The sequence below is a fragment of the Muntiacus reevesi genome, chromosome 14 (assembly GCF_963930625.1).
Source record: "Muntiacus reevesi chromosome 14, mMunRee1.1, whole genome shotgun sequence".
Taxonomy (NCBI): Eukaryota; Metazoa; Chordata; class Mammalia; order Artiodactyla; family Cervidae; genus Muntiacus; species Muntiacus reevesi.
Genome location: NC_089262.1, coordinates 8,900,242 through 8,918,223, shown reverse-complemented (window position 1 = coordinate 8,918,223; position 17,982 = coordinate 8,900,242). Strand labels below are relative to the sequence as shown.

Sequence of the window (17,982 nt, the reverse complement as noted above, 5' to 3'; positions counted from 1 at the left end):
AGGGAAGCCTGGTGTGCTGCAGTCCATGGGGTCACAGAGAGTTGGACGAGATCGAGTGACTGAACAATAAACAAAGCCACCCCCCGGGATGTAAGTCATTCCTTCCATTATCTCACTTTATACTTCTGTTAGGGCAAGTCTGGTAGAGGTTAAAATTACTGACTAAGTGATATTTAGGGATTCTTGGAGGCTATATTTTCATACATTCTCTCCATAGAAAAAGCCTAATTCAGGTTCGGTTGTATCTTTTTTTTACTTTTTTTTTTTTTTTTATGTAGACCATTAAAAAAGCCTTTATTGAATTTGTTATAATACTGCTTCTGTTCTGTGTTTTGGTTTTTTGACCACAGCCACAATGCATATGGGATCTAAGCTCCCTGAGCAGGGATTGAACCCCCACCCTTTGCATTGGAAAGCGACGTCTTAACCACTAGACCGCCAGGGAAGTCCCTCAGCTGTATCCTGATTCTGCAGAAGAACCTGAGAAAGTTAGGCTTTGAAGAGAACACGAGACAGGCATATCAGGCACTTGCCTCCTAATTTACACTCCGAGGCAGGACTCCTGACTCTCAGCCGAGATACACAGCTGTGATAGCAAATAATACAAACGTGTGGTCACTTCCTAGCCTTCCTTAACCACACAGATTCGGCGGGGGCCAACGCTGACCAGACCAAGTCAACTGGGGTCACTGCACCGCCCTGGCCAGTGACTGGTTGGGCCTGGGCCGGCCGTGTGAGGCAAGCCTGACAGCTGTGAGGCAAGCCGAAGCTGTGCTAGAGGCTTCTGGAAACGCTCTCCCGCCTCAGAGAACAGAACACAGACCGGGACTTGCTCCTTCCGAAGCGTCCGACGCTGTAACATGAAGCCACGCTGCTTGGAGCTGCCAGGCCATCTTGGGACCAGAGGGAAAAAGTCAAGAATTTTTGAGAAGCCGGGCCCAGGTCCTGACAACACGATGCCACAAAATGAAGCAACCACCCCTCACCCCCAACTGTTGCCTTCAGACAGGTCATGTTGCAAGAGAAGGCTGTTTCCCCATCATGGAAGCGTGTTTCGTTGGACACTCAGGAGACTGCCCCCAAAAGCACCAGAGCAGATCCTAGGTGCCAACAAAAATCACAGAAACACAACCGCACCTGGTGCCTCAGATGGTAAAGACTCCATCTGCAACGCCAGAGACCTGGGTTCGATCCCTGGGACGGGAAGATCCCCTGGAGAAGGAATTGGCCACCCACTCCAGTATTCTTGCCTGGAGCATCCCGTGGACAGAGGAGCCTGGCGGGCTGCAGTCCCTGGGGTCGCAGAGTCGGCCAGGACTGAGCACTAATACACACACACAGCTGCAAACAGTAAACGAAGTCCGTTTGCGCTGACGCGTTCTCAGTCCTGGGGAACAAGCTGGGAAATCGAAATTGGTACAGCTTTGCCTTAAAAGCCACCTGGCAGGGCCTTCCCCGGTGGCCCGGTGGTGAAGACTCCGCACTTCCACGGCCGGGGCGCCTGCTCAGCCCCTGGTCGGGGAACTAAGACCCCACAGGCCTGAGGCAGAGCCAGCAGCAGCAGCGGCAGAAAGGCCGGGGCTCCGAGCATGCACTCGCTGAAAACGCGCCGGTCCTCTGATGAAGCGATGGCGCTCTCAGAATCAGTGCGCACGTTTCTTCTCTTTCCCTCTCTGCCCTGCTCTGACCTCCACAAACCACACCTGCCGGGTCCCTTAGCCCTGAAGTCTCAGGTGTGACTTAGCAGGGGCCCTGTGGAAGGGGCCGAGGGACGCGCCTCTGGCCCCCGCCCGCCTTCCATGGGGGCGGCCCTCCCGCTCTCTCCCCCCAGGACCCTCCTCTGAGCTCCGGCCCCAGCCGCTCGCAGTCCCCTACCCATCCCTCGATTTAGCCTCTGAGCGCACCTCCTGCTCTCCTGCTCCACCAGGATGTTGGCAGGTACGCCCCCCGCCCCCCAAACTGTCCCCGTCCCGTCCCACCACCCCCGACCCCGACGCGAACGGCTGGCTACACTCCAGCGTCTTCTGTAACCGGCTAACTCAGAAACCCTCGAGCCCAAGACTTTAAATTCAGGAGATGGGGTTGTGTGTGCCCTGGCCCGCCCCTGTAGAGCCAGCGCGTAACACAGCCACTGGACATGAGGATACATATTTGTTTTAAAAGAAGAGCTTGTATGGAAAGATGAGCCACACTTGACTGACTTTCTCAGTTACTGGACGCCAGGGACACGGCCGTGAACACACCGTCACTCAGGGGTGCACTGGTCCATGCAGAGAGATCTCCTAGATCTACTGAGCGCAAACAATTAAAATCAAGTCTCCACAGACCCATCCATGTAAATAAAAGGTGCCTGCACACGCTTTGTGTTTGAAAAGGAGAGAGACTGAGGTCTGGAAAAGTGACCCGCTGGAATGTGGCCAGACATAGAACTGGGGAGAGAGAAAAGGGACAATGCTTTTATTTTTTAAACAGTTTTTAAAAATATTTATTTTATTTATTTGGCTGGACCAGGTCTTAGGTGCCGCATGTGGGATCCAGTTCCCTGATCGGGGACCGAACCCAGGCCCCGTTGTACTCAGAGTTCAGAGTCTTAGTCAGTGGACCACTAGGGAAGTCCTGGGAAATCTCTAATGATTTTTTAAAATAATACTTCCAAAGTGATTTTTCACTGTAAGCACTTATTACTATATGCTTTTTGGTAGTAAGAAATCACCAAATAAATAAAGCTAGTTATGGAGCTGGATTAAAATGGGGCATCATTTGATTCTATCCACTAAAATTGCAAATAGCCTCTTTGGTTAAAATATCAGTACATGAAAGTCATGAACAGAAGCTCAACTGCTGTCCTTCATCCTCACTGCGATCCAGTGATGGCTGTGTCCCTGTGATAACATCTCACCCGGCTCCATGAACCACTCCAGCCCCAGCTCAGAGGCCCGCTGACAGGCGCCTGAGCCACCATTCTGTACGGGAACCTGTAACACTCCAGTTCTCCAAGTGAGGTCCCCAGACCAGAAGCACCAGCCTCACCTGGGAACTCACTGCAACACACAGGGTGAGTCTCACCCCAGACCTTGCTGTTGTCATTTACTGAGTTGTTTCTGACTCTTTGTGACCCCACGAACTACAGCTCACCAGACTCCTCTGTCCACGGGATTTTCCAGGCAAGAATCCTGGAGTGGGTTGCCATTTTCTACTCCAGGGGATTTCCCGACCCAGAGATTGCATTGGCAGGTGGATTCTTTACCATGGAGCCACCTGGGAAGTCCCAGACCTACACAATCCAAAAACCTGGGGACTGGCTCCAGCCATCTGGGTTAAAACACAGATTATCCATACGTGGGTTATGATGATTCAGCTTGTAACTGAGCACGATCCTCCGGGGCCTTCTCAGGACAGACATACACACACACACACACACCCCACCATGTCCTCTGTCTGCCTCTTGTTTGTACAAAAAAACACATTAGCCGCCTAGGCCTTCCTCAAGTTCCAAAGAATAAATTTAATCAGAGTAGTGAGAAAATGCAGAAATAAAGGAGAACAGTCAAGCAAAACAAATGAGTAATAGTTTAGCCATTAAACAAAGTCAAGGACCTTCAGTTCCTTCCCAAGGGCCACAGGTAATATTCTGAGCCACGTCCTCTGAGTTGTTTTGCAGATACTGAAACTCCCGCCAGGTGGACAAGAAGTTAACTGTGTGCAGCCCATAAGCACGAGACCCCAGACCGCTTGGAACTAGAAGTTGATGAGGTTGACTTCCAGTTTTCTCACCACCAACCAATCAGCAGAATGTCCACGAGCTGATTAGACATCTGACAACCCTTCTACCTCATCCTGTCTTTAAAAACATGAAAGCCTTTTGGGGAGTTGCAGCCTTTGGAACACTAGCTGCCTGGATTCCTTACTTGGCACCGGCAATAAACGCTGCCCTCTCCTTCACCACAACCCAGGGTCAGGAGGTTGGCTTTACTGTGTGCTGGCAAGCGGACCCAAGTTTGGTTCAGTAACAAGCTTAAGGCTGACAACCAGGCTCTGTGTTCTGAGGTCATGATACTCCGAGGGAGGAGGGCAGCAAGTCATCATCCCGAGTTGTATCAACATATTAAGGAAAAATCACGTCCTCACATGGAGGCAATTACGATAAAGAAGGAAACACTGTTTTCTTTAAAGCACAGCATGACAGAGGATGAGATGGTTGGATGGCGTCACCAACTCAATGGACATGAGTTTGAGCAAGCTCCAGGAGTTGGTGATGGACAGGGAAGCCTGGCGTGCTGCTGTCCATGGGGTCGCAAAGAGCCAGACACGACTTGAGTGATTGAACTGAACAGCACAAAATCACAGTCCACCCTTCCCCGCTCCCAAATAATTCGGTGCCAGACCTTGGTGGGCAGAGCCAGGAGGCTCCCTGCAGGCCTGGGTGGGTGTCTCAGGGGTCAGGGCCCCAGTGGAAGGAGCGGGCACCGTGCAAGGGGGAGGGCAGTCCACACAGAGCATGAACAAATCATGTTCATGAAAATAAGGAGGTCAAGGGCTGTGGAAGCCAGGAAAAAGAGGAAACACATTACGTTTTGTTTCTAAAAGAAGATAAACAGAATCCACCGACACGTCCAATCGTTAACAATGGTTTCCTCCAGAAAGTAAAAACGGAAAGAACTGGGAGTGAGGAGCTAAGCAATTTTCACCCTTAACTTTAATTGCTTGTGTGTTTTATTTTCTAAACATTATCTACTATATTTTACAATCAGCTTATCAGAACATCGGCAGAGCTGCGTGGAAAAAGCACCCAGGAGAGCCGCCACATTGCCAGCCTCCTCTGGCACGAACCAGTCTGGGTCATAGCCCCAACCCCTCACCACACCCCCACCACTGGCACCCGCACACTTCACACCCCAGCCATCTGCATCCCATCAGCTGCTCTGCAGTCTAACGTTTTCTGGAGGGGAGGCTCCACCAGGGACCACCAGCTCTCTTGAAGACAGAGCATGAAGTCCATGAACACAGAAGCCTGTCCCATGTCCCCACATCCCACTCATGACCTAATGGGCAGAGGACTTATCTGTACTAGAAACCGCAGAAAGACACCATCCACTGGCCAGAATTTCTGGAAGGAATTTCTATCTAATGCAGTGGAGACAGAAGCAGGTTGTGGGGAAGGACAGGGCGTTACAGATATTTGACCTGCAATGTACAATATGAGAGCTCGGGGGGCTCCACCAGTGTCCCCAGAGAGAAAGAGGGGCTTCAGAGGTGCATGGAAACCCACTGATGCTGTTTCCAACCCCCAGGCACACGAGCCGAGTCCATGGTGCTCCCACGCCCAGCTCCTGCTGGCTGCAGAGATGACACCAGGCAAGGGGCGGGGAACAGTCAACCAGGCTGCTGCCCCACCCCACGCCTGCAGCCCAGGGCGGGGAGCAGCTGGGGTGACCGACCCAAGCCTTCCCGGGTTTCTCTCTGGGCCCTAGGCCCAGACCCAGAGCCTGGAAAACACACGGAGTCCTCTTCTTCTCTCTTTGCTGGGCCTCTGTCTAACCTTGAAAGGACCTATGCCATCGTTTCTTTAATTCATTATTTTTTTTATTGGAGGATAAAAGCTTTACAGTGTAGTGTTAGTTTCCACTGTACGACAGTGAATCAGTTCTATGTATACATATATCCCCTCCATCTTAAGCCTCCCTCTCACAAGCCCCCATCCCACCCCTCGAGGTCATCACAGAGCACCGAGCTGAGTTCCCTGTGTTATCCAGCAGCTTCCCACTAGCCATGTCATCTTTGACTTAAGTAAACCAGTCAGGGAAGCACAAGCCCTGCGTAAAGATAGTCGAACTTTGTATTCCTCCAAATTCCTATGTGGAAACCCCAGTCCCCACTGTGTCTGTACTTGGAGATGGAGGTTTTTGTGCAGAGAACTTAAGGTTAAATAAGGTCATATGGGAGGGGCCCTGATCCAACAGGACTGGTGTCCTTACTCGAGGAGACACGAGCCCCTGGATCTCTTCTCTCTGCCGTTTGAGGACACAGCAGGAAGATGCCATGTGCAAGCCAGGAAGAGAGGCCTCCCCAGAAACCAAGTGGCCCAGCACCTTGACCCTGGACTTCCAGCCTCCAAAACGGTGAGAAATAAATTTCTGCTGTTTAAGCTCCTAATGTATGGTATTTTTGTTACTAGCAGCCCAAATGGACTAAGACATTAGTATGCTCGTGAAGAAAAAACCACATGAGTTTGAGCAAACTCTGGGAGATCGTGAAGAAAGGGGAAGCCTGGTGTGCTGCTGTCCATGGGATTGCAAAGAACCTGGACACAGCTGAGCAACTGAACAACAACGGCGCAATGAATAGTGTTGAAACTAACTAACGAAGTCATATGAAGCATTTCCAAAGATCTTAAAGAAGAGAAAAGAAAAAACAATGATGACAGAGAGTGTTGAGAGGAGGATCTAACCTACACCTAAGAGGGAACCCCGGGAAGAAAAAACGAAACAAGGCTGATGCAGTGTTCAAAGAGGAAACAGGGAAGTGTTCCCGAAAATAAAAATATGCCTATCATGAGTCAAACAGAGAAGGAATGGAAATACACAGTATGATTGTTTTCAGGTTTTTTTTGTTGGTGGCGGTTGGTTGGGTTCTGTGCACTGTCAAGGATGCGGGGCAGGCATCGTCACAGTCTAAGACATATCAGGGTGTCACAAAGGCAAAACTTAGGCTGGACTCATATTGCTCCTCTGCAACACGGTTCTTTTTTTTTTTTAAACGGGAAAATGGCAAGTTGTTATTTTCTATGTGAATACAAAATAAAAATATTTTCAAATAGGCAAGAATTCAGAAGGTACCTCTTGGGTATTGATACCATAGACACCACTAATACCCCTACACATACATACAAAGAGCTCTTGCAAATCACTAAGTAACCTCTTCTTCCTGTTCGTTCTCATACTCTAGGATGAGACTCCAGTTCATGCCATGGCCCCACTGCCCAGAAATACCTGGCAACCCGTCTGTATCGCAGTGGGAACTGAAGTCTGGCACTCCACACTCTCCACTGGCCCTGGAGACTGCTTACCTAGATGGTTCAGCATTTCAAAGGCCTGGGGCCCAAGTGTAGATGATGTTTCTCCTTTCGTATGTCCCCTCATGACCTACCCTTTCATGCACACCTCTTTGAGTTGGCATCACCCACCGTCCAGAAGGGCTGAAAGCCAGCCCAGATCCACCTCTCCTCCCGTGGCCCACCATCTCAACCACTGGGACCTGAGCTTTCTGCCACATGGCCTGTGTTTCTTCTCTGCTCTGTGACAAGGACTCCGTGTCCACCAGGGTCATCTCATCCCTGTCACCACCCACCCAGCCTCATGCCACTCAAGTGCATCTCCTCACCTTGGATCTAGACCCTTGATCACCTGGTCCTGCTTCCTCACGGGGCCACTTCTTCTCCCATCCTAGAGGCATGCAGTCCTCGGCCCTTCCTAAGACGAGCCAGCTCCCTCTGGGTCCCCAGGCTTTATGGTGTCTGAACAGGCACTGCCTGCCTCTGACCTCTGCAATGCCCAGCACAGGCTCCCTCCTCCATGACCCCAGTCCCAAAGCATCAGGCTAGATGGGGTGTTCTCACCCCAAATCTCTGGACACACCTTCCATCAGGGCCCCATCAGATGGCTATTTAGCTGGACAATTACTCAAGGGCAGAAATGCCCTTCACTTCACTACCCCGGTCCCTGCCTTGGTCCTTGGTCAGTGGGAGGTTAACGAGTGATAAGGCCTCCGTCACTGAATGCTTCTCACAAAATCCTTTTACTCTTTTGCACCGGGACTTTCAGAATCTGGAGTGCCTCCGTATAAGGGAAGGCTTCACGCCCTGACTCCCGACAAGGCGGACAGGTGTGAGCACAGCCACAACACCTGGCTGACTCGGGGGGGTTTTCCACCTTAGGCGTCTTGATTGCAAAGCAGGTTTGCAGAGACGACTTCCCGTTAAAAGGATGAAATGGCAGGACACTGAGTCTCTGCTTCCCCCGAGCTCCGAGATCAGCCATTCAGGCAGGCTTAGACACAGGAGTCGGTGAAGCAGGGAGGGATGAGAAGGTTTCCCCCTCGGGTGGCCCCCACAGAAGTTCCCTTTCCAGAATCAATATGCAGTCTGGTCCGGGGCATTTTCTGCAGCTTCCCGGCCCTGACTCCAGTTCTCAACAGCTCTCAGCAACACCAAACAGTGGCCCACATTCCTTTCATAGACAAACTCCCCTTCTACTTCTGCTCAGCCTGAAGCAATTTCTCTGCTGGAAGCTGAGAACCTGAGTGATGCAATAGACAGAATTTTGAAAGCCAAGAATTCTGAAAGCAGTCAATTACAAACCCAGTTAATGCTATAGTTACAAATAAAGCGTGGGTCTAAAAGGAACAAGCATAGTTTCATGTTCATCTCATAAAGTTAGCGTTAAGTTGCTCAGTCCTGTCGGACACTTTGTGACCCCGTGGACTGTAGCCCACCAGGCTCCTCTGTCCATGGGATTCTCCAGGCAAGAATACTGGAGTGGGTTGCCATGCCCTCCTCCAGGGGATCTTCCCCATCCAGGGATTGAACCCGGATCTCCTGAAGTACAGGCAGATTCTCTACCATCTGAGCCACCAGGGATGTCCGAGTCCAATTCCAAATCAGAGAGCCGTGCACGGTGCGCTTGGCAATGCGCTTGTAAGAATCACCTCTGGAGATGAAAATCCTGGGCAGGAAGGATGCTTACTCTTTACAAGATGCTCTCACTAACCACCCCGCCTTGTCACACTGACAGCCTCTCAGCAAGAAGCCCCTGGTTTTTCTCTACATCTCCAGGCAAAGCGCAAAGTTACCTCCTAAATGTGTCCACATTTTATACATTAACAGTCACTAAGGTCTCTCCCACTCATGAGTTCAGCAGCATCTTTTGGACCCTGGGTCTCCGAGCACTGGTGGGGTGCTGGGCTCTAGGAGAGCTGACGTGGAAGCTGGGTGTCTAGTACAGTTTCACGTTCAAAGGCTTCGGGCAGTTGCAGAGCTAATTCTGCCCCACACGGAGTCCTGCACCAGTGGGTTAAACTGCACTGGTAACAGAGAACAGACCTGACTCCACATGGATCTATTCCTTTTGCTGCAACCCCTGTGCTCTGAGGCCTGTGCTCAGTCATGCTGGATCTCCACCTTTCGTAAGACAATGCTGCCTAGAGCCTGAACCGTACAGGACAGCCCATTCTCCAGGCTCTGACCTTTAAAAGTGTAACACGTTTCCATTCACATAGAGATTAAAGGTGGCAGAGCAGAAAATGACAATTGTCCTGGTGGAGGTTTACAGGAACCCTGTGACCAGACCTGCTCAGACATTCGCAAGAAAAAAGGATTCTGGCACCAAGAAGTTTGTAAGCGACCAGCCACACACCCCTTTTCCCCTTTCAGTGAAAATGAAGCCTGAATTCTAACTCAGGTAAGATGGTTCTTTGGGGGCCCTAGTCCACCATCTCCTCGGTCTTCTGGCTTTTTGAATAAAGTCACTATTCCTTGCCCCAACCCCTTGTCTCTGGACTGACTGTCCTGTCCTGCAGACAGCAGTATGGGCGTGGACTCAGCAACATGCTGTCCCAAATGCACAAACAGAAGGCACCCACCCTCAACCCTTTCCTTGTCCTTCTCAGCAGTAAAGCATGACCTCTGATCACTGACACACTTCCGACACCCATCTCAGGAGCTGAGGTCAAGTGCAGGCGCCCCACGGCCTGGGGGCCCTGGTCCAAGCTCGTGGGCTCTGGGGAAGGAACGGGAGCTGGGTCTTACCTGCCTGGGCTGCCGTGATGAGGGCCGTGTTCCCTTCACTGTCCTGCCAGTTGACGTCAATGTGGGGACACTCTGCTAAGACCACCACGGTATCCACAAAGCCGTGGTAGCAGGCGACAATAAGGCCAGTCTAGAAATGAAGGGGGAAGTGGGTCAGAAAGGCAGAGAAAGCATTATCACCGCACACCCAGTCAGCATCCCCACGGGCGGGACGAGCGGGGGGTGGAGAGGTCAAGGACCCAGTTCCAGGTCTCAGCATTCAGCTGCAGCAGCCGGCCACAGTCCGTTCTCACGTGTGTTCAGAGCGCCGTGCCCAGACACTTCGGGGTAACACAGACCCTGCCCCTGGGGTATTTGCATTCCATTCCTTGTTGTTGTTGTTGTTTATTTTTACATCTACGTTTATTTCTATCTTTAGTTATACATCTTGAAAACTACAAATTCATGTCAACAACTAATTTTAATCCAACCTCACTGAGTTCTTTCTAGTTTTTCTTTCTGGCCATGAATGCAATTCCCTTTATCAACAATGAGAAAACTGGCTCTCATTATGCTTAGATATTTATTTATTTATAAAATGTCTTGCATTTAACTATTTCCCACTTTTACCACGATCCCACCTCGACACAGATTTATTCCTCATCCAGTTCTGGAAGCCGGGGTTGCCTGCCAAACGGAAGTCTCTTACTTCCTTGCAGAGTTGCCAGATATCTATAATCTGCATTCCATTCTAACCGGAGGAAAAGGCATCCGGTACAGACCTAAGACGTGAATGTGTTATAAAGTAGACTCCTCGGGTGAGGGAGGTGGTGAGCCCAGGGCCCACGTGGCTCAGTACCCGGTGCAGGGGTGGGTTCAACTGACGCGGGACACGGGGTGTGGACAGAGGAGGTGGAAGAAGACGCCAAGAGGACGCGGAGGGGGAAGGTGCGGGCAGAGGCCCAGGTCTGGCCACCCAGGGACCAGCCTGCAGGCTGCTGACCACAGGTGGTCTCAGCGGCCAGGGCAACACTAATTTGCTCAGAGTGAGATGGGGAGTCGTTGAGGCAGTCCGCTGTCAATTACCTGCATTAATTATGGTAAAACAACAGAGAGTTTTCTACCCAAGTAGATGTTTTTCTGAGAGTTCCAGAAAAACATCTACTTCTGCTTTATTGGCTATGCCAAAGCCTTTGACTGTGTGGATCACAACAAACTGGAAAATTCTTAAAGAGATAGGAATACCAGACCACCTGACCTGCCTCCTGAGAAATCTGTATGCAGGTCAAGAAGCAACAGTTATAACTGAACATGGAACAACAGACTGGTTCCAAACTGGGAAAGGAATACATCAAGGCTGTATACTGTCACCCTGCTTATTTAACTTATATGCAGAGTACCTCATGCGAAATGCCGGGCTGGATGAAGTACAGCTGGGATCAAGATTGCCGGGAGAAATATCAATAACCTCAGATATGCAGATGACACCACCCTTATGGCAGAAAGCTAAGAACTAAAGAGCCTCTTGATGAAAGTGAACGAGGAGAGTGAAAAAGTTGGCGTAAAGCTCAACATTCAGAAAACTAAGATCATGGCATCCAGTCCCATCAGTTCATGGCAAATAGATGGGGAAACAGTAGAAACAGTGGCAGATTTTTATTTTCTTGGGCTTCACAATCACTGCAGATGGTGACTGCAGCCATGAAATTCAAAGACGCTTGCTCCCTGGAAGAAAAGCTATGACCAACCTAGACAGCATGTTAAAAAGCAGAGACATTACTTTGCCAACAAAGGTCCATCTGGTCAAAGTTATGGTTTTTCAAGTAGTCATGTATGGATGCGAGAGTTGGACTAAAAAGAAGAAGAAGTGATGCTATTGAACTATGGTGTTGGTTCTAGCCTTCAGAACCATGAGAAATAAATCCCTATTGATAACAACAGGAAGATCCAACAGAGATCCAAACAACAGAGATCCAACCAGTGCATCCTAAAAGAAATCAGTGCTGAATATTCATTGGAAGGACTGATGCTGAAGCTGAAACTCTAATCCTTTGGCCACCTGATGTGAAGAACTGACTCATTTGAAAAGCCCCTGATGCTGGGAAAGATTGAAAGAGAAAGGAGAAGGGGACAACAGAGGATGAGATGGTTGAAAGGCATCACTGACTCGATGGACATGAATTTGAGTAAACTCTGGGACTTGGTGATGGACAGAGAGGCCTGGCGCGCTGCAGTCCATGGGGTCATGAAGAGTCAGACATGACTGAGCCACTGAACTGACTGACTGAAGAGTGGAGGGTTGGGGGTGTGGCGTTCCCATTCCCCTCGCCATACACACAGCTCCTAAGGCCCTAGGAATCCAGTTTTTGTGTGCTAATTGATGACTCACGGTGGAGGCGGGTGCCAGGTGGCTTCAGGTTGGAGCTGCTTTCTAGAAAGCTTAGAAGGGCTGAACTGTTAGTTCCACTGCTCCCCCTACACCCCTACTCCTACCTCTGGGGTGGAGAAGAGAAGGATTGAAAACTGAGACCAATCACTAATGATTCAACAGCTGTGCAGATCATGCCTACTTAATGAAACCCCTGTAACGTTTGAAACAACAGGGTGCAAAGAGCTTCAGCATTGGTGAACACATTGTGGGTCTGGGAGGCGGAGCTCCTGGAGAGGGTAGGGAAGTCCCAGAACACTCCCCGCACTTCTGGTGCTTTCCTTCCATCTGTGCGTCTGTTCCTGAGCTGCAGCCTTTATAATAAAGCAGTAATAGGACTTAAGGGGCTTCCCTGGTGGCTCAGTGGTAACGAATCCACCTGCTGATGCAAGAGAATCAGGTTGGATCCCTAGGTCAGGAAAGGCCCCTGGAGGAGGACATGGCAACCCACTGCAGTATTCTAGCCTGGGAAATCTCATGGACAGAGGAGCCTGGCGGGCTGCAGCCCAAGGGGTCGCACAGAGTCAGACACGACTGAGCAGTGGGACTGAAAGCACTTTCTCAAGTTCTGCGAGTCCTTCTCACAAATTACTGAACCCGAGGAAGGGCTCTGGGAACCCCCAGATTTATAGCCAGTCCGTCAGAAGGTGGCCCCTGATTCCTGTGACTGGCATCTGAGGTGGGGGCGGCCTTGTGGGATCTGAGCCCTGAACCCACGGGGTCCCAACTGACTCTATAGACAGTGTCAGAATCGAACTGTTGGACACCCTGCTGGGGGTGGAGAACTGGAGAATTAGTGTAGAAAAAACAACATGGATTTGGTGTCCAAAAAAACCCACATGCTTGGCATGAGAAAAAAAGACCCCACAAGGGACTCCTGCAGATGCTGGACAGAGGAAGATGCAGGTGGTCACTATGCACCAGGAAGCAGGACAAGAGCCCCACGTGCCAGCACCCTGACCACAGATTTCTAGCCTCCAGAACCCTGAGAAATAAATTCCTGTTGTTAAGCTTCCTGTTGTTGGGCTTCCCTTGTGGCTCAGCTGGTAAAGAATCCGCTGGCAACGTGGGAGGCCTGGGTTCGATCCCTGGTCTGGGAAGATCCCCTGGAGAAAGGAAAAGCTACCCACTCCAATATTCTGGCCTGGAGGATTTCATGGATGGTATAGTCCATGGGGTCACAAAGACGTATTTTATGATGTTTCCTTACAGTGGCCGGAGGTGATCAAGACACTTGGCAACAAAGGATTCAATGAGATCCTAAAATAAACTCCAGAGTTAGAATTCAGGGGTGAATGACTGAGCCTTGCCAGCTGCACCCACCAGCGCTTGGGGATGCAAACTGAAGCTTAGGGCAACTCCACGGTGGCCCAGCTCTCTTTTTACCAGATTTTTTTTTTTTGCTACATTGGGTCTTTGCTGAGGCACACAGGTTTTCTCTAGTGGCGGTGGGCGGGGACTCCTCACTAGTTCCGGTGGGCGGGGACTCCTCTCCTCTCCAGTGGCAGTGGGCGGGGACTCCTCTGCTCTCTAGTGGCGGTGGGCGGGGCCTCCTCTCCTCTCCAGTGGTGGTGGGCGGGGACTCCTCTCCACTCTAGTGGCAGTGGGCGGGGACTCCTCTCCAGTGGCGGTGGGCGGGGACTCCTCTCTAGGAGCGGTGGGAGGGGACTCCTCTCCAGTGGCAGTGGGCGGGGACTCCTCTGCTCTCTAGTGGTGGTGGGAGGGGACTCCTAGCCAGTGGTGGTGGGCGGGGACTCCTCACTAGTTCCGGTGGGCGGGGACTCCTCTCCTCTCCAGTGGCAGTGGGCGGGGACTCCTCTGCTCTCTAGTGGTGGTGGGCGGGGACTCCTCACTAGTTCCGGTGGGCGGGGACTCCTCTCCTCTCCAGTGGTGGTGGGCGGGGACTCCTCTCCAGTGGTGGTGGGCGGGGACTCCTCTCTAGTTGCACTGCTCAGGCTGGTCACTGCAGTGGCTTCTCTTGTGGAGCACTAGCTCTAGGGCCCTAGGGCTTCAGTAATTGCTATTTGTACCAGATTTTTAATAAGAATGTAATTTTTCATGGAATGAGGAAAGGACGTGAGCAACCCCCCTGCTTATTTCAATAAGGTTCCAAGTTGCTCTCCCAATATACTATACTAAATGTCAAGCATTACAATTTTTGAAGTTTTAAAGAATACTATTGATTCTTTAATGCTGACATTCATACTGCAGCCAAAGGAGCTGTATAATTCTGTGATTGTAGTAAAGACTATTTCATTCTTTCTTGCTTGTGCATTCTTTGAAACAGGTCATTCTATCTATAGGATGAAATGTTTCACAATAATTTAAAGGAGAAAGGAGCATGGAGTCAGCTCAGCCAGGCTCTAACTTACAAGCTTTCTGTGTATCTGATAACCAGAGTTCACTGCTACTAACACCTCCATTCCACCAGCTAACCTGTCGACTCACTGCTGCACAAACGGTCCAGAAGACGTGAGATCCCCTTGAACTTCTTTGGATGACAGTATTTCTCAAATATGCTACAATCTCCTCCTGACTTACAAATATGGCATGTTGTACAAAATATAGCCATTTCCTTTTTATATAATTCCATAAGAAGCTCAGACACAACACAGAAAGAAATTCAAAAGTATAGATTAGAAAAAAAAAAAAAGTTTTCAGTCCAGACACACAATCACACACATACTTTAAAAAAAAAAATTGTAAACCAAAACACAAGACTATCTACTGTATGTTTGTCAGAAATACACGGTAACAAAAGTACTTGTGTGTCAACATTTCCAGCGGCTGTGGGGCATTATACATATGGCAGAATCTTAGTCATTTAATGGATTTCTGCTCTTGGACTCTTGAGATTGTTTCCCATTTTTCTCTATTATGAGTCAAACCTGCCATGAAAATTCCTAGAGCTGAGGCTGTGTGCATATCATTTATTTTCCTCAAGAGACATTCTTAGAAGTAGTATTTATGGATTAAAGGAAAGAGTTATTTTGAAAGTTTTTTTTAAACATATATTGCAAACCTGTCCTTCGGAAACATCTTAAAGGACATATGCCTTCACCAATCCTGCCATCCAATGCTTAGGTAAGATTCGGAGAATTCTCTGGCGGTCCAGTGATTAAGAAGCCACACTTTTCACTGCGGAGGGCTCAGGTTCAATTCCTAGTTTGGGAACTAAGATCCCGGAAGCCATGTGGTGGTGTGACCAAAAGGAAAAAAAAAAAAAAAAAGAATTCCAGATTAAAAGGAAGAATTCCCTTTGGCAAGTAATGAACAGAGAAATGCTACCCAGGGTTCCTGAAGTTCCCGATTCTTTCAAATCATCCTCACCACCACTCCTCTACCCCAACAAAAATGGTCTTTTCTAGAATCACAACCTTTCCAGCCTTTGAGTTAAGCCTTCCTCAAATGTACATAGGCCCCTCCTGAGAATGGCCTTGGAACTCTTAGCATAACCTTAGGTCAGAAGTGAAGATTAACAGAAAAAAATAGATGACGAAATATAAGGGCTCAGGATAGAATGGTGAACACAGAAGCAGTAGCTCTAGTTGCCACAGAAACTTCCAGGACCGCTAAATTCACTACCTGGGGCTTCCCTGGTGGCTCAGTAGTAAAGAATCCGCCTGCCAATGCAGGAGACCCGGGTTCGATCCCTGGTCCGGGAAGATCCCACGCACCACGGAGCAACTAAGCTCCTGCGCCACAACTATCAGGCCCGTGCTCTAGAGCCCAGGTGGGCAACTGCTGAAGCCTGTGGATGCTAGAGCCCAGGCTTTGCAACAAGTCACTGCGGTGAGAAGCCTGCGAGCCACAACTGGAGAGTAGCCCCCACTCCCCACAACTAGAAAGAAGCCTGCACAGCAAGGAAGACTCAGCACAGTCAAAAATAAATAAAATTATTTTAAAATAAACCCAAAACAACAACAACAAAAAAAAAATCATTACCCTTATCTCCTATTTTCTGGGAATCTGTCCCAAATATCTGACATTTGCGTTTTTAAAACTAGTGTTTCGCTATAACTTAAACTCTTTTGGGGGCTTCCCTGGTAGCTCAGATGGTAAAGAGTCTGCCTGCAATGCAGGAGACCCGGGTTCGATCCCTGGATTAGGGAGATCCCCTAGAGAAGAAAATCACTACCTACTCTAATATTCTTGCCTGGAGAATTCCATGGACAGAGGAGCCCGGTGAGCTGCAGTCCATGGGGTCCCAAACAGTCAGATACGATTGATCAGCTAACACACACACGCAAACTCTGTTTCGTCTGGAGCATCTTGGTACCCCTGACAGGAAGCTGTGAGGGGAAATACACAGCTTTGTACCCCTGACGACCCCTGATCATGGCCTCCCAAGACCATTCAACAAAAGACTTGTTGCAAAGGGAAGTACTGCCCCGCCGCTGAATCAACAGAAGCCACTTGGCACACGGTTCTCTGTAGCCACAGATAGTTTACTTTTTAAATTACAAGCAAAGCATTTCTGAGAATAAAATATATTATTAGAGTGGAAAAAAAAGGTAAGCTACCTACAAGTAGAAGCTCCCATATGGAGATCAGCTAGAAACTCTAGATCCTCAAAGTACAGCCTTAATTTTCAAAGCCTACATACAGTGAGGAAGACTGAGCAACAACAACAAAAATGTCACCTGTTTTTGCTTAAAAACTGTATGCATTTGTACATCAAAAAACAAAGATAAACAAACCAAAACCCCATTCCTTGCAGGAAGAAGGGATGATCTAGGTACTTCCCTGGCAGACCAGTGGTTAAGACTTCACCTTCCAATGGACAGAATGCAGGATCAATCCCTGGTGGGGGAGCTAAGATCCCCCATGCCTCACAGACATAAAACATAAAACAGAAGCAAAATTTTAACAAATTCAATAAAAAAAATTTTTTAGTGGTCCACATAAAAAAAAAAACTTTAAAAAAAAAAAGAAAGGATGTATAACACTAGCTTCCTTGGGTGGCTCAGATGGTAAGGAACCCGTCTGCAATGCAGGAGACCTGGGTTCGATCCCTGTTTTGGGAAGATCCCCTAGAGGAGGGCATGGCAACTCACTCCAGTATTCTGGCCTGGAGAATCCCATGGACAGAGGAGCCTGGAGGGCTGCAGTCCCTGTGGTTGCAAATTTGACACGACGCAGTGTCCAACACTTTCTAACAACATCATTTATTATATTAACAGACTAAGGGGGACGGAGAGAAAGAGGATCATCCTCTAAATGAGTTAAACCTCTTAATACACGCACACACACACACACACACACACACACACACACACGAAAATGGACACAAAACACTTAGAAGGATTACACCAAGATAAAAGGGGAATGGAAGAGTGTTAATTTTATGTGTACTCAGATATTTCATCAAACATTATTCTAAATATTTCTGTGAAAGCATTTTTTTGGATGAAATTAACATTTTAATCAGCAGGTGCTGAATGGAGAAGACTCGAGAGTCCTTGGACAGCAAGGAGATTCAACCAGTCCATCCTAAAGGAAATCAGTCCTGAATATTCATTGGAAGGACTCATGCTGAAGCTGAAATGCCAATACTTTGGCCACCTGATGCGAAGAACTGACTCACTGGAAAAGACCCTGATGCTGGGAAAGATTGAAGGTGGGAGGAGAACAGGACGACAGAGAATGAGAGGGTTGGATGGCATCACCGACGCAATGGACATGAGTCTGAGTAAACTCTGGGAGTTGGTGATGGACAGGAAGGCCTGGCGTGCTGCAGTCCATGGGGTCGCAGAGTTGGACGTGACTGAAC

The 17,982-nt window shown here is 49.2% G+C and overlaps 1 protein-coding gene across 2 annotated transcripts in view; it reads right to left on the bottom strand.

The window, feature by feature from the left end:
* Positions 1 to 17,982, bottom strand: part of ANKRD33B (ankyrin repeat domain 33B) — a 100,079-nt gene that overhangs the window by 25,503 nt on the left and 56,594 nt on the right. For both annotated transcript variants that reach the window (XM_065905717.1, XM_065905718.1), the window contains exon 2: positions 9,803 to 9,932. In XM_065905717.1, the coding sequence (XP_065761789.1) occupies positions 9,803 to 9,932 (130 nt within the window). The remainder of the gene's footprint in view (positions 1 to 9,802; positions 9,933 to 17,982) is intronic.